The sequence below is a fragment of the Danio rerio genome, chromosome 18 (assembly GCF_049306965.1).
Source record: "Danio rerio strain Tuebingen ecotype United States chromosome 18, GRCz12tu, whole genome shotgun sequence".
Classification (NCBI taxonomy): domain Eukaryota; kingdom Metazoa; phylum Chordata; class Actinopteri; order Cypriniformes; family Danionidae; genus Danio; species Danio rerio.
Window position 1 is genome coordinate 22,971,801 of NC_133193.1, and position 16,425 is coordinate 22,988,225.

Sequence of the window (16,425 nt, forward strand, 5' to 3'; positions counted from 1 at the left end):
GCTACACCAGATTAAATAAAGAAGGTTCACCAAAAGATGTAAACCATTGGTGAGCCTCAAAAACAAGAAAGTCAGATTAAAGCTGCAAAAGTAACCAAAGAGTTTGTGAATGGAAAGAAGTGGAATGTTATGCAATGGCCAAGTCAATCACCTGAGTTGAATCTGATTAAGCTTGCATTTAACTTGCTGAAGACAAAACTGAGGGGAAAATGCCCCAAGAATAAGAAGAAACTGAAGACAGTTGCAGTAGAGGCTTGACAGAGCATCACCAGGGATAAAACAAAGCATCTAGTGATGTCTATGCGTTTCAGACTTCGGGCTGTAATTGACTGCAAAGGATTTGTAACCAAGTATTAAAAAGTAAAAGTTTGATTTATTTTTATCATCTGTCCTATTAATTTTGGTCCCTTAACAAGTGGGAGGCACATATGCAAACGTTTTATTTCCGTTCACCTGATTTTTTATGTAAATACCCTCAAAAAAAGCTGACAGTCTGCAGTTAAAGCACATCTTGTTCATTTCATTTCAAATCCATTGTGTTGGTGCATAGAGCCAAAAATGTTAGAATTGTGTCGATGTCCAAATATTTATGGACCTAACTGTATATTGTAATATTATATATTTAAAACATACTAATTAATATTTTATCTAATTTTAATCAAATAAATGCTGCCTTTCAGAATCATAGGAAAAATATTACAGACCCCATTAGTTTTAACAGTATTGCATACATGTAATCTGCAAATATCCAATACCACTTTAATGAATTTACTTTAGTCTAAAACGCAAATCTAGAGAGAGAACTTTCTCATTTCAAAATCCATTGGTCAATTACTGTACCTAAAAGACAGCTCTGTAATTTCTGTTACTATTACACGTAGATCCACTCATGCACGCACTGATAATTACACACGTTCATATGAAGGCCTGTGATGAGATTCAGATTGCATTCAACACAGGCAGTAATCTTTTCTTCCTATAGTTATTACTCTCGTTGCTCGGGGAATGAAACAAAGGAAGCAATTAAACAGACTTGACAACCACAGCACTGCACTAGTTAATGGGAGCTTTTACACTTCGATTGCTTTCACTCAACACTTATGTAACTTTTTTTTATTGGTTAAGCATTATTTCACCATCTCTCTATCTTTCTCTCAGTCATTTTATACACAACTGAGCACAGTGGTCTAATAGAGTCCCTAGTTAATACTGGAGTCCTTGGCAGGCAGGTTCTTATTGCTGGAGCTAAGAATAGCCAAAGCAACCCAACTGGTCTGTTCATGTCTCGGTGGAGGGAAGGTTCTGACATGTCATGGTGAGCCGGGATGAAGGAGAGGAAATCTGGGTTGAGCAGCAGAGATTTCTGTGGTGCTTGGAGATGTTTGTTGTCAGGCCAGAGACACAGATTAACAGGGATTCATGGACAAACACCTGTTTTATGACAGAAAGAAAAAATATTCTGTTGAGCTTGCATGGAAAATGAATGGAGAATGGAAAATGTAGCTTTTATTAACACGTTACTATGCTTTTAGACCTTTTAAGTGGGTCAGGAATTAATTTGTAATGTTTTAAAATCATTTTATTTCAAGTAAAGGCTATTCTTCTAAAGAAAACTTTCTGTATTTAAAGAATCCTAAAAAATGATAGTAGTAAAAAAAATTATATTAGGCATGAAAATAAGGACGTTGCAATGATTCCTGAAGGTTCATGTGACACTGAAGACCAGTAATGACTGCTGAAAATTCACCTTTGCATTACATGGATTAATTGCGTATTATAATACATATTTAAAAAATGTAAAATATAGAAAAAAATTTGGTTTTACTGTGAATTGATTCAGTTCAATTCATCTTTATTTCTATAGTGCTTTTACAATGTATACTATATTCAAAGCAGCTTAAATGTGCTCTATGTAAGTGTTTGACTCTTCTAAAGCATAAAAGTACCATAATAGGTTTGCAGATATTTAGAAACATGTCAAGAGGACATTATTGTTCATCTGAAAAACAATGCTGAAGTCTGCTATTCTGCTTTGAAAATGAGCATTACGTGCTGGAACGCTTTGTCTTTGTTTTGGTTCTTTTAACCCACCCAGTGTCAGTGTAGCCAATTGTATTTTAGCACCCCAGGTTGCCTTAGTGGATAACAGCATATTTCATTCATTCAGTCATTCAGAAATGCTCGTAAAGCATGCGCCCATGATTAAAATGCCACCTTCGGTGGACAGTAGCAGACTCCGAAATGAGACGCAGATTCAGAGTTCCACATGAGGTTATTAATTAGCAAAAATATTAGGTGAACATAAATATTAGGTGAGCAGGTTACATTGTAATCCTGTGTCCTAAGAACACGCTATGTGATGACATTTGTAGTGACAAGCAATTTAGCTGTTTGCACCAGATGCATCACGACAGAAATTTAAATACAGCCATTCAGAAGCACAGAATATGCACGTACAAAATGGTAAAATTTATAATCTAATAATACATATTAAACCTCTTTAACTTTATTAAATGTAGATGCTGAATCACTGATATGTGTTGGCTTGCAATAATTCTGCTGCTGCTTTCAGTAATAAGGCAATAAATGTCATGTAAATTTTAATTTAAACTCCCATTGTTAGTATTTAACACAGAATAAAGCACACAAGGTATACCTGAGGTAATCATTGTCATGCGTTTCGTTGCTTTTAGTTAGAACACGATTTAAATCAGTCTTTAGGTTTGATAGTCAGATTCACTCCTGTTGGTCGTCAATCTGGCAACCCGTGCTTGCGTTTGTTTTGATCCAGAAATGCAATACCTAGTTCAACCACTGGGTGTCAAACTTACATACTGCACCTTTAACATCAGTCCATGTTTCTCCATCAGTCAAGTTTTTAGAGCTGAAGTTGAGTTTAGTTTAGTTTAGTTTAGTGTAGATTCAATTTTACTGCTGAAAGCCCAATCACTGAAGATCAAATACATTAATGTGCACCTCCACAAGGATTGATTGTAGTGAGAAAGCGATACGATCCGAGCCCGGTTATATCACAGTGTTTTATGGATATGTAATAGGCAAACGGCTATATGAAGAGAGAATTATGAGTAGGGTGGCAGGTCATTCTAGACATCCCAAGTCTCCTGGAAGTTTCGGCAGTCTCCTGCAAATGCACAGAGACTTCCGGATGCCCACAAACGAGTGATAATCTCCCAGATATCGTGCGTCCCCCACCCCCAGATATCGTGCGTCGGCGTCCCCCATTTTTTAATTTTTAATTTAAGAATTAATTTTATATATATACAGTTGACGTCAGAATTATTAGCCCCCCTAAATTATTAGCGCCCCTGTTAATTTTTTTTCCCCCAATTTCTGTTTAATGGAGGGAAGATTGTTTCAGCACATTTCTAAGCATAATAGTTTTAAGGTCACACTTTACAATAAGGTTCATTAGTTAATGTTAATTAACGCATTTACTAACATGAACAAACAATGAACAATACATTTACTACTGTATTTGTTCATGTTAGTTTACGTTAATGAAAAAACAGTAGTTCATTGTTAGTTCATGTTAACTCATGGTGCATTTACTAATGTTAACAAGCATGGAGTTGGATGCTAATAATGCATTAGTAAATGTTTAATTATGATTAATAAATGCTGTACATGTGTTGTTCATGATTAATTCATGTTAGTAAATGCATTAACTAATGAACCTTATTGTAAAGTGTTATCAGTTTTTAAAATCTATTTCTAATAACTGATTTATTTTATCTTTGTCATGATGACAGTAATTAATATTTTACTAAATATTTTTTCAAGACTCTTCTATACAGCTTAAATTGACATTTAAAGGTTTACCTTGGTTAATAAGTTGAACTAGGCAGGTTAGGGTAATTAGGCAAATTATTTTATATTAATGGTTTGTTCTGTAGACTATCGAAAAAAAAAATTGCTTAAAGGGGCTAATAATTTTTTCCCAAAATTGGTTTTTAAAAAATTAAAAACTGTTTTTATTCTAGCCGAAATAAAACAAATGAAACTTTCTCCAGAAGAAAAAAATATTATTAGACATACTGTGAAAATGTCCTATATATATATATACACACACACAGTTGAGGTCAGAATTATTAGCCCCCATGAATTAGAATTAGACCGCTTGTTTATTTTTTCCCCAATTTATGTTTAACAAAGAGCAGACTGTTTTCAACACATTTCTAAACATAATAGTTTTAATAACTTATCTGTAATAACTGATTTATTTTATCTTTGCCATAATGACAGTAAATAATATTTTACTGGATATTTTTCAAGACAATTCTATACAGATTAAAGTGACATTTAAAGGCTTAACTAGGTTAATTAGGTTAACTAGGCAGGTTAGGGTAATTAGGCAAGTTATTGTATAATGATGGTTTGTTCTGTAAATCATCAAGAAACAAAAAAATAGCTTAAAGGGGCTAATAATTTTGTCCCTAAAATGGTGTTTAAAAAATGTAAAACTGCTTTTATTCTAGCCGAAATAAAACAAATAAGACTTTCTCCAGAAGAAAAAATATTTGAAAATCATTTGGGAAATATTTAAAAAAGAAGAAAAAAATTTGAAGGGGGCTAATAATAATGTTTGTGTGTGTGTGTGTGTAGCCTATATATACTGTATATATATATATATATATATATATATATATATATATATATATATATATATATATATATATATATATATATATATATATATATAATGAAATAAAAATAATTTTGACTAATACTATACATTTTTTGACTATTCCGTCAAATACTGCAACTTGAGACTGGATTTGTGGTTCAGGGTAATATTTTTCCAAAAAATAATAATAACAGTAACATTGCCATGAGAATATCAATACAGTATCATGACGTAAAACCACGCAACATATTGAAATGTTTTTTTTTTCCTATCTACCCCTGTAAACCACGCAACCTTTTGCAATTGCAATAGTTTGCCTTGCCTTCAGCGTTCCCAAATTAGTGACATTTTGTGTGCAGTTCCCATCTCAAACTCCCTCTGTTCAGTCCACTGTGAGATCTGCCATGCTTAATCAATACAGCACACCTGGCTCAATGTAGGATTGAACACGGGCTCCTTTAAACATCCATCCTTAAGCACTTCGCTTTAATTGAAATGTCCAACACAGCCGTGTGTCTCTCTTGTCCCGTTCCTCGCTTCAGCAAACCGCAAGCCTGACTTTAGTGACCCGCTTTGGCTCAGAGCAGAATGAGTGATCAGAGTGCTCTTGTTGTCTGCATAATGTGCTCTAGGAAACGCATCATTTCCTTTTCCATCCAGTCGTGGCACCCTGAAATGCCCCAATCGCTGTGGAGACAAACGCTCATGCCTTCCCTGCAGTATTCATACTCCACAGAGCAGCGGTTGTCATTCTTGCTATTATTTTTGATGGATAACCCGCCGTCATTTTCCTCAGTGAGAGAGAGACAGCTGCACAAATTTGTGGCATCATTACCGGCCATTATGTACTCTGTCATTCCATGATGGCAGAGAATATTCCGCACGATCCCTGTTCATATGGATGGAGTGGCGGGAGAGACCAGCGGCACTCATTTTATGAAGCGGATAATGATTCAGGCATTGCGAGGATGTTAAGTCTGGACCGCTGTGAAATCCTTATGAATTCATAAAGTCACTATTTTTGGAATGTAGTGAGAATATTTTGAATATATATTGTTCTGGGTCTCTGTGTTTCTTTGTTTTTTTTTTTTATTATTTGCATGTCATTACCAAACATAACCTATACAGGGAGGAAGGAATATAATACCTGCTTACTTTCTCTCACTGCTCAGATTCTAGATTATTTGAGAATTAATCATACAAATGCACCTGTAATTACATGTAAAAAAAAAAAATAGAGTAACAGTTTATTTTGATGGTCCATTTGAGTATTAGTAGACTGTCTGCTTAATATCTGTTAATACTGCTCATTAAGCAGACAGAAACCGAAACTTTGTAAGTACATGTCAACTTACACTGACCCTAACCCCAACCTAACAGTCTTATAATCTAATGAGAATTTGTTGCAATGTAACTTAAATTCAACAAACCGACCATCAAAATAAAGTGACTCGAAATAGCAGCATTTTGAAATAGTTTAAAATTAATTAGTTGAGAATTAATAGTTTTAAATAGTTTTTTGTACAAATTTTTTTTGAAAGTTTTTTTGTATTTAATGAAAATCATGTCAATTAGTTAATCTAGAAATATTAGTTAATCTAGAAATATTAACACTGTCAAAATAATTAGCCCCCCTGTAGGGCTGCATAATATTGGGAAAATCTGACATTGCGATATTTTGTATTTCTGAGATAAATATTGTGACGCGAATACAGCTTTATTTTGAAAGAATTCTTCATCTTAGATCAATTGGGGTGATTTTTTTTTGGGAATAGAATCTTAATATATGCCAAATAAATTACAGGCATAGATAAATAAAATATAACAAAGATAAAAGTGAATTACAGTTTTCAGAAGAATTTAACAGTTTTCAGGTACAGATGTCGAACAATCGACACTGCAGTCTTTATTGTATGTAATGTAATCTTTATTAAAGTTACAAACATTATAATTTCTGGTGGCCGGATGTTTAAACTCTGAAATGCTGAGATGTTCACACAGTCACAGGCCTTAAAAGGATAGTTCACCCAAAAATGAAAATTCACTCACTATTTACTCATGCTTCACTTGTTTCAAATGTTTATGCGTAATGAAAATATCTACTTTTTGTGTTCATCATAAAAAAGAAACTCATAAATGTTTGAAAATAGTGAGCAAAGTAAACAATTTTGGGTGTACTACCATTTCTACTCCATTATTCAGTAATTTAACTTTGCATTGATTATAGTCAACTATAATCCCAACTCAACATTGAAGATCCTGTGATGTGACTATTGCTGAATATTTTATTAGATACTGTATGTTTCAAGGTAGCTTAAAGTTTCAGCTTAAAGTGACATTTAAAGGCTTAACTAGGTAAATTATGTAGATTAGGGTAATTAGGCAAATCAGTGTATAATGATAGTTTGTTCTGTAGACAATAAAAAAAAATGCTTATGGGGCTAATAATTTTGACCTAAAAATTGTTTTGTAGAAATAAAACACTGCTTGTCTTCTAGCAGAACCAGACTTTCTCCAGAAGAAAAAAACATATTATCGGAAATACTGTGAAAAATTCCTTGATCTGTTAAGCATAATTTGGGAAATATTTAAAAAGCAAAAACATATTCACAGGAGGGCTCATAAATTCGACTTCAACTATAAATATTACTGTATTTAAAAATAATCCACAGTGACAGTCACTGTTAACAAAACAATATTTAGGAAAAATCAAACACAACAATAAATGATTCCATATTTTATTTTCTGTGACAACATTACACTACACAATATACTTTCTTTGTTTCTTTTCCATCGCTTGCATTCATTCATTAATTTTTTTTCTCAGCTTAGTTCCTTTATTTATCCGGGTTCGCCACAGGGGAATGAACCGCCAACTTATGCAGCTCATGTTTTACGCAGCGGATGCCCTTCCAGCTGCAACCCATCTCTGGGAAACATCCATACACAATCATTCACACTCATACACTACAGACAATTAAGCCTACCCAATTCACCTGTACCACATGTCTTTGGACTTGTGGGCGAAAGCGGAGCACCCGGAGGAAACCCATGCAAACACGGGAGAACATGCAAACTCCACACAGAAACGCCGAGGCTTGAACCAGCAACCTTCTTGCTATGAGACGACAGCACTACCTACTGTGCCAGTGCTTCACTCCCCATTGCCTGCAGTTTTCTATAATTTCTGACATCTACTTGCCTTTGGCATAATTTTTAGCCAATCCATGCTTTTACTCTTAAATAGCAGTGGGTGATAGTACAGTAACCTTTCTAAATAAATAACCAAAATAAAACAGCCTAATGTTATCAGATGAAATGTTAATGCAAATCATAAAAATTGCTGACACTGACTGGCAACGTAAAAAAAAAAAATAGTTCTTATATGTAGCTTACAACACCTGAACATCTAGTGTATGTAATGCTTATTTGAATAGCAAAAATGGCCATTTTGTTAACATTGCAACCTGTAAATACCATATGATTTTTTTGTCGGCCTGCACTCTGAAAAAAATAATCTGTACAATAACAACAAAAAAAGGAAATCTCATAGATTTTTTTCTTTTGTCCTGTCATTCACAACATAAAATGTTGATGAAAAGCCACATTGTTGAACTTCAGAGTTATATTTTTAACATCAGAAGTTGTTATAGTGTAGCTTTAATCAAACTGAAAGCACACAGTAAATAAGCACCCGTGAATAAGAAGATAAGGGCTATTTCTGATCCCATACACACAGTTTATGTGAGTGATTTAAATACAAATATGATAAATAATTGACATTATTGTTACACATGCATTATTGATCCATGCTAAATGACGGTCATTTTACATACTTTTAAAAATAAAAACTAAGCTCGTATGAACTTGTTCAAATGATTTTTAATGACTACTTAATACAAACACATATATTATATTTGTAATCTCAGTCTTTCTTGTTAAAGTCAGGTACACATGTTTTGTGATTGATCATCAAGGGGCAGTTCAGGGGGGCAGTGAATTCACTAGTGGCTTTTCTGTTCTGGTTTTGTTGCAGACAGTTTGGTTTGACCTACATCAGCGACTAACAGACACTGATGGCACAACTAGCGCAGTAAGTACTAAAGCACGTCTTATATACCAAAGAGCATGACAAAAAAAATACACCAAATCGTAAAAGACAATGCATGCCCAATTTCACCTGTTCCCTCCTTGTAAAAACACCAAATTGATAAATAAAGCCCAGTCAAGTGCAGCTTAACTCCTCACAGGTTTCCCCGTGCTGTTCCACACACCTGCAGCAGATCTGCCACCTGTTCCTCAGGATTTACTCACATTTCTTTTTTTCCATATATGAAAGCCCCTGCTCAGTGTGTTCAATAACAGCCTGCTCCGAGAGTCATTTGTGCGTCTGAAAGATAAGAGGCAGTATCACACTACACCTCGCCTAGCCACAAATCAGTCTCGCTCTGTGATACACACAGCAGTGCATGATGGGAACACAGAAAATCATAGCTGTTTTTGTTAAGTGGAAGTGTAGAAGTGCTGAGATTTAATCTCTCGTAGAACTGTGAGGTTTAAAAGTTTTCCATCTAATAAAGCAAGGATTGCTGGGTTTAAAAGAAATGGCTGGAATAGTGCAAGCGAGTTCAGTGTGTAACAGATCTTTGCTCAAATTGACATCAGTCTTATTGACATCGGAGGGATCAGGAGTAATTAAATCAGCCCTTTTTATCCATTAATCCTTGTCAATTTGAGGACAAAATGGGGGTTGAGCAGGTTCCACCTGAAAGCTTTAACATACGCCTCTGTGTTTGTTGCTTTTAACCAGATTTTTTTTTCGGGACCTATAAAGTATTTCTGGAAACAGTTCATCACGCCTGCAGTATTATCAGGTTATCCTGCCGTAAGAGCAAAAATGAGCCAGTTTAATACAGTTTTCTTTAGGATTTTATGAATTGGGTTGTTGCAATTTGAGTATGTTTTAACAGTTGGATGACTTAAATTGATTATAGATGCTCTGATCTATTGACTGCAGATCAGTATTGTTTAGTATATATATTTATTTAACCAGATAAAAAAAAACATTGAGATCAAGATCTCATTTACAAAGGTACCAAGAGGTCCGCAACACACAGCTTATGAAAATAAATAAATAAAAAGAATAGATAAAAATACAGTTAGTTATTCAACTATACCACATTACAATATGTTAAAAACACTTACAGTTGAAATCAGAATTATTAAATACCCATTAAACATGTTATTTTCTTTTTAAAATATTTCCCAAATGATGTTTAACAGAGCAAAGAAATTTTCACAGTATGTCTGATAATTTTTTTTATTCTGGAAAAAGTCTTGTTTGTTTTATTTCGGCTAGAATAAAAGCATTTTTAATTTTTTAAAAACTTTTTTAAGGTCAAAATTATTAGCCCCTTTAAGCTATATATTTTTTTGATAGTCTACAGAACAAACCATCAGTCACACTTTACAATAAGGTTCATTAAGTAATGTCAATTAATGCATTTACTAACAAGAAAAAACAATGAACAATACATTTACTACAGTATTTGTTCATGTTAGTAAACTTTAGTTAATGAAAATACAGTTCATTGTTAGTTCATGTTAACTCACGATGCATTAACTAATGTTAACGAGCACAGACTTGGATGTTAATAATGCATTAGTAAATGTTTAGTTTAGATTAATAAATGCTGTACAATTGTTGTTCATAATTAGTTCATGTTAGTAAATACATTAACTAACCTTATAGTAAAGTGTTACCAAATCATCGTTATACAATAACTTGCCTAATTACTCTAACCTGCCTAGTTAGCCTAATTAACCTAACTAAGCCTTTAAATGTCACTTTAATCTGTGTTGAAGTGTCTTGAAAAATATCTAGTAAAATATTATTTACTTTCATCATGGCAAAGAAATAGGGAATAGAGCAAAATGATTGAATTGGGATGAGCTCAGACATTTTTAGTTCAGACTGAAGACTATACCAGGATGAGGGGGGGCGGCATGACCAAAGGCTCGCTTCCCTATTTCAGTTCAAAGCCAGGGAACAGAGAAATCATAAGTTTTTAAATAGTGGCTTTTTGACTTATGAAGAAGGGAACATAGGTATAAAGGCGCCAGACACAGAGCCTTGTAGACCAGAGTTATCCAGTAGATTTACCTTCTTACATTCAGAGAAGGCCACTGCTTTGGCATACAGTTCACAATAATAAGTTAGTCTACGACAACCTGTAACAAACCTCAAAGCGCCATTAACAGAGTTTAATAGACATTTGGTTAAGGCATTCATATATAGAACATCAACATAGTCAAGCAATGGTAAAATGACACCAAATTTTTAGGAGAATTTCTTCCACATTCAAGATGAGGGGTAAAATATCTCTGTATACTTAAAACAAAGCTACTATAACTGTTGTTAGGACTGTGCAATTAATTTAAAAAAAGAAAAAAAGACAGTGCTTAATTTATTGAAGTGTATTAGACTATGTTTTTAAAAGTGGCTACATGGTGGCGCAGTGGGTAGCACATTTGCCTCACAGCAAGAAGATCGCTGGTTCGGCCTCGGCTGGGTCAGTTGGCATTTCTGTGTGGAGTTTGCATGTTTTCCCTGTGTTTGCGTGGGTTTTTTCCGCGTGCTCCAATTCCCCTACAAGTCCAAATACATGCAGTATAGGTGACTTGGGTAAGCTAAATTGTTTGTAGAGTATAGGCTGATTTATACTTCTGCGTCAAGCGCACGCATGTGCTACGGCGCAGCCTACGCGTTGACGCATAGCCCTAAGCCGTTGCACCTCTGTGTGTAATTGAATGTGTATGGATGTTTCCCAGTGATGGGTTGCAGCTGGAAGGGCAACCCCAGGGTGACCCCAGATTAATAATGTGACTAAGCCGAAAAAAAAATGTAATAAATAAATGTTTTTAAAAATGTGAAACAGAAGTTGTGGTGTTTTGTGCATGCGTTATAGCCTCAGAGATGAAACAGAACACAGACATCTAAAGGCATCTTTTAGCTTAATCTGCGCATCTAAGTCAAATGCGCCATTCTGTGATTTTCTATTAAAACATTCACTGTAAAATGAATCTATGTTGAACTTATAGATTTGTTTTTTTAAATAATCTACAATATACAACATTTTTTTTATATATACAACCCTTATCAAAGTAGTAAAATTCATTCATTATTTAATTTTCTTTCGCCTTAGTCACTTATTTATCAACCCAAAACCACAAAATAACATTAATAAAAAATCTAAAAGCTGGACTATTTGAACATTCTGTGAACTTTCCACAATTTCATAACTTACAGACAATGTTAAGAAATTAATTTTCCTTCAGCTTACTGCCTTATTCATCAGTAGTCGCCACAGAGGGAGGAACCCCCACTTATTCCGGCATATGTTTTACACAGCTGATGCCCTTCCAGCCGCAATGGATTCCTGGGAAAAGTAATAATAATAATATAATCAATAAAAATAATAATTGTAAAACATTGTAAAAATAATATAGTCAAAGAAACATCTGTGGTGTAACTTTATCTAGAAGGTAATGTCACTGTACTTGTATAAATAGAGGGGATCTTAATTGGGATGATGGTAGGAAATTGGTTCTCAGTATTGACTCCCTTCTCTTAAAAATGAACCTAATCCTATTAAAGATTTGAACAGATATGATGACAGGTAGCTTTGTAGATGATCATAGGATTTTCCAAAGAGGTGATATCTTCACATCCTCTCATATTTGAATATGTATGAATACATATATTTGCATATGATTAATGCTAACTATATATATTTTTTTACCCTGCAAATATTTATGTAAATCATTTCAGTGAACTACTTGCATATAGAAATGAACAGCTAATTTATTACCTTTACAGTCTAAATCACAAGCATCTAAAATGTGCTCTCGCCTCAGATTGTGAGAAAACAATGGAGTGCAGATGCTGAGAGAAAGAGGAGCTCTTATCTTCTCTTTAAGACAGTTTTATTGAGGGTGGACTAATGACTGATCGGACCCACAGTTCAATGCATCTGTTTGCTCAGCAGTTTCCTACTTTACAGGCTGTGTTCACCGTTAAAAATACACTCCTGCACCACCAGCGCTGCTTTTCTTGATTGGCCAAGAGGAATATAAATCAGCTGTCTGATGATAAAAACCAGCAAGGGCAGTCAGAAAGAGAAAGGGAGAGCTCTGTGTATGTGTTATACAACTGCATTTATGTATGCCATCTTTGCTCATTTGGAAGGAATTATTATGGGATGGATCCAGAGAGGGAGAATGGGACACCCCCATTTGCGCCTCTAAGGCTGCATTTACACTGCAGATCTTGATGGTCAATTCCAATTTCCTCACTGTATCTGACAGCTAGACCATCCTTTTCCCCATTCCTGTTGTTCATTTGTTCACAGTGTTTATTTTTCTGCATATTTATATAGCATCCTTAATCACGGTTGATTATAGTCATTTATTTATTTTAGTTTATGACAGGAAAGTTTACATTTTTCCTCCACTATAGGCTTTTTTTGGTCAGTAAGAAGTTTAGTGTCATGTTCATTTAGTGTGTTTAAGCACATTGTGGTCAGTAGTTTGATGACATGATATTTGCAATAGTTTTATATTGTTTACACGGCAGATGTTGTGTGCTTGCTCTTTCTAAATTGCACTTTTTCTTTTGCTCACTCTCTCTGTCGTTAACATACCATTTAAATGCATTAGCTTGTGCTACATGACAAAATTAAATATATTTTGTCTTGTATACAAGATTTAAAGTCCACTTGAACTGAAGTTGCAGAGACATTTTATTTAGTATGTTGATTCACTTCCAACTCAAACAGAATATTGAGTGGGGGTGAAGGGCTTTTTTGTGCATCATTCCCTCATAGCAAACTAACAGTAAGAAGGGCTGGGTAAGAATATTGTGTTAATCCATTAAACTGACATCAACATACTGTAGAAGGCCACTAGTTCAAAAGCAATGGTCAGAATTTGATTGAAGATTACCAAGACAAACATTTCTTTTTTTCAGGAGAATAACTTGCACTGAGTATTGGTAATTGTAGGCTACTTTTTTTTTTTACTTCTTTTATAAAACGTAAGATAAGCCTTTGGTGTCTCCAGAATGTGTCTTTAAAGTTTCCACTCGAAATACCCATCAGATTATTTATTATAGCCTCCAGAATTTCCCATTTTAGTGTCTGAGCACACTGTAACTGTTTTTGTAGCTTGTGGCTTTAAATGAAAATGCGCTGCCTCTCTCCGCACACCAATCCCATGTGCATGTCTCATTATGTGTTACATCAGATAAACAGCACAGTGACAGAGACAGACTTGGATGAAGCTGAAATACAACTCATTTGTCATAAATACCAAGTATATTTCATATATTTGTTGTGGAATTTATTCAAGTCTTTCTGAAATGATGAGTCTCACACAAATGCCGTTTCGAGTGAACACACACACATATGTGCGTGTTTATTGACACTATGTGGCTGAGGTGATTATAGCGGTTAAGAATTATACTGTTTTAATAAATCCATATTTTGGCTTTTTTTTTGTCAGCCGGGGATTACACAAATTTACAGTAAAATAACAGACGTTAAATTACAGAAATTTACAGTAAAATAATTGCCGTGAATTACCGAAATTTACAGTTAAATAATGGCCGTTACATTACAAAAACTTTACAGTAAAATAACGGACATTAAATTACAAAATTTTACAGTAAAATAACAGACATTAAATTACAAAATTTTACATCAAAATAACAAACGTTAAATTACATAAATTTACAGTAAAATAACAGACATTAAATTACATAAATTTACAGTAAAATAACGGACATTAAATTATAGAAATTTACAGTAAAATAATGGACATCAAATTAAATTACATAAATTTATTGTAAAATAACACATATTAAATTACAGAAATATACAGTAAAATAACAGACATTAAATTATAGAAATTTACAGTAAAATAACGGCTATTAAATTACTGAAATTTACAGTAAAATAACGAACACAACATTTCAAAAATTTACAGTAAAATAATTTTAAATTACAGCAATTTCCTTCATTTAAAATTTCTAGTAAATTTCTGTAATTTCATGTCGGTTATTGTATGGTAGATGTCTGTAACTCCCCAGCTGCTGAAAAAAAAATTAAATCATAAACAGATTTTTTGGATTTTATTACAAATATTGCTGTATTTTAAAAAGGTTTTAAAGTTATAAAACTTATAAAAATCACAGAGAGTTGAAACAAATATTTTAATCCCAGTTTATTTGTAAAAAAAAAAAAAAAAAAAAAAGTTTTGTGGACATGTGTATATACGTTATTATAGAAACATGGTGCCAATCAATTTGTTGGGCGGGAAAAACCACACCTCATGTCACGTTGCAATGGGCCTCAACATCACTAGGATTTGGGTCCTATTTTAATGTCATTTTTTTTTTTAAGAGGCTTGTTGGGTTTATATTACTCCAATATGACTGTGAATATATCATCATTTCATCATAGGTGCCCTTTAAAGTTTAGGACTCATGCAGGACTTGATGTCAGCATCAGAGTTGACATCATTTGCTACTATTTTTCAGTGCATTGACAGGTGAAAATCTGATCGACCTGGTTGTACTGCAGACACAAAGGCATGTATCTATTTCAATTTGGAGAAATTTCCACATATAGATACATGGCCTGAAACTGATCTTAGTATATTGGAATCCATGTGGTTTTTTTCCACTTACACATGTCTGATCTCTGCCACATAAGAGAGAAAAAATTGTAATTGTGTCACATGTACCATCCAGCCTTTAGACTTTAACAAAGCAGTGCATTTAGAGAGGTGCTGAAGCTCAAAGGAGGGAGAAATTAAAATGCGGAATTACCAGAGAAAGGAGAAATAGGGGTAGAAATATGCCAATCAGAAAGAATTGGGACGGTATCCCCCAGTTTCCATGGCAACGGTGAATTTTTTTCAAACCCTGGGAGGTTTCTTTTCCTTTATGGACTTGTACTGTACCTGAAACATTCGCTTAGCTTACATGGTAGATAAAACGTTCTCTGCTCTCATAGTGCACATATGTGTGAGTGTGTGCGTGTTTCACAGTCTGATGCATAATGTAGAAGTGGAGCAGTTCAACTCCACATGGGGGTATTTAGGGTTCATTAGTTTAGCTTCCCTTCTGAGCTAAAGAGAAACACACACACACACATATCATACACATACATCCAAAGCACATTCACAACATCGGGGAATGCTAATGCCAAATGACACCCAAATGAGAGATATAAAAATGCACACTAGAAATATTGATTATGCTGTCTTCTATACAAGAGATTTAAAGTTTCTAATAATACAAAGAGTATTTTCCACAGAGCCTGAAGCCTTTTAACAGTTACACAGTGGGTCACATTTGCATCGTCTACCAATCAGTTTAGTTCATGAGTTTGAATGAAGCCCCTAACTGTTATAATAAACACTGGAGACTAATGAAAAACATTAGTGCAGGCAGCCGCAATGTGCAGATGAGCCACATGTAGAAATGCAAAGGAAATTGGATTCTGAATCCTCACGCATTCCTCTAATTATTCCTGTTTGCCCATCAGATCAGGCCTCCAGTGAAGGAGAATGGATAAACCGAAGGATCCTACTTGGGTTTTGTGTAGGTCGGGTAATGTAGTGTTTCTGATTGCATTCTGCTGAGTGCTGGGTGGCATGGAGATCTTGATTAAGTTCAGGGTTTATTACCGGGCTTCTGCTCTTTTATTGCCCTTGCC

General features: G+C 34.2%; 1 protein-coding gene across 2 annotated transcripts in view; it reads left to right on the forward strand.

Moving 5' to 3' along the window:
- necab2 (N-terminal EF-hand calcium binding protein 2) overlaps positions 1-16,425 on the forward strand; it is a 210,163-nt gene that overhangs the window by 173,511 nt on the left and 20,227 nt on the right. The window contains exon 9 of one of the 2 annotated variants that reach the window (NM_001328213.1): positions 8,682-8,738. The exons of the other annotated variant lie outside the window; for it this stretch is intronic. Within the exon in view, the coding sequence (NP_001315142.1) occupies positions 8,682-8,738 (57 nt within the window). The remainder of the gene's footprint in view (positions 1-8,681; positions 8,739-16,425) is intronic. 2 annotated transcript variants of the gene reach the window in all.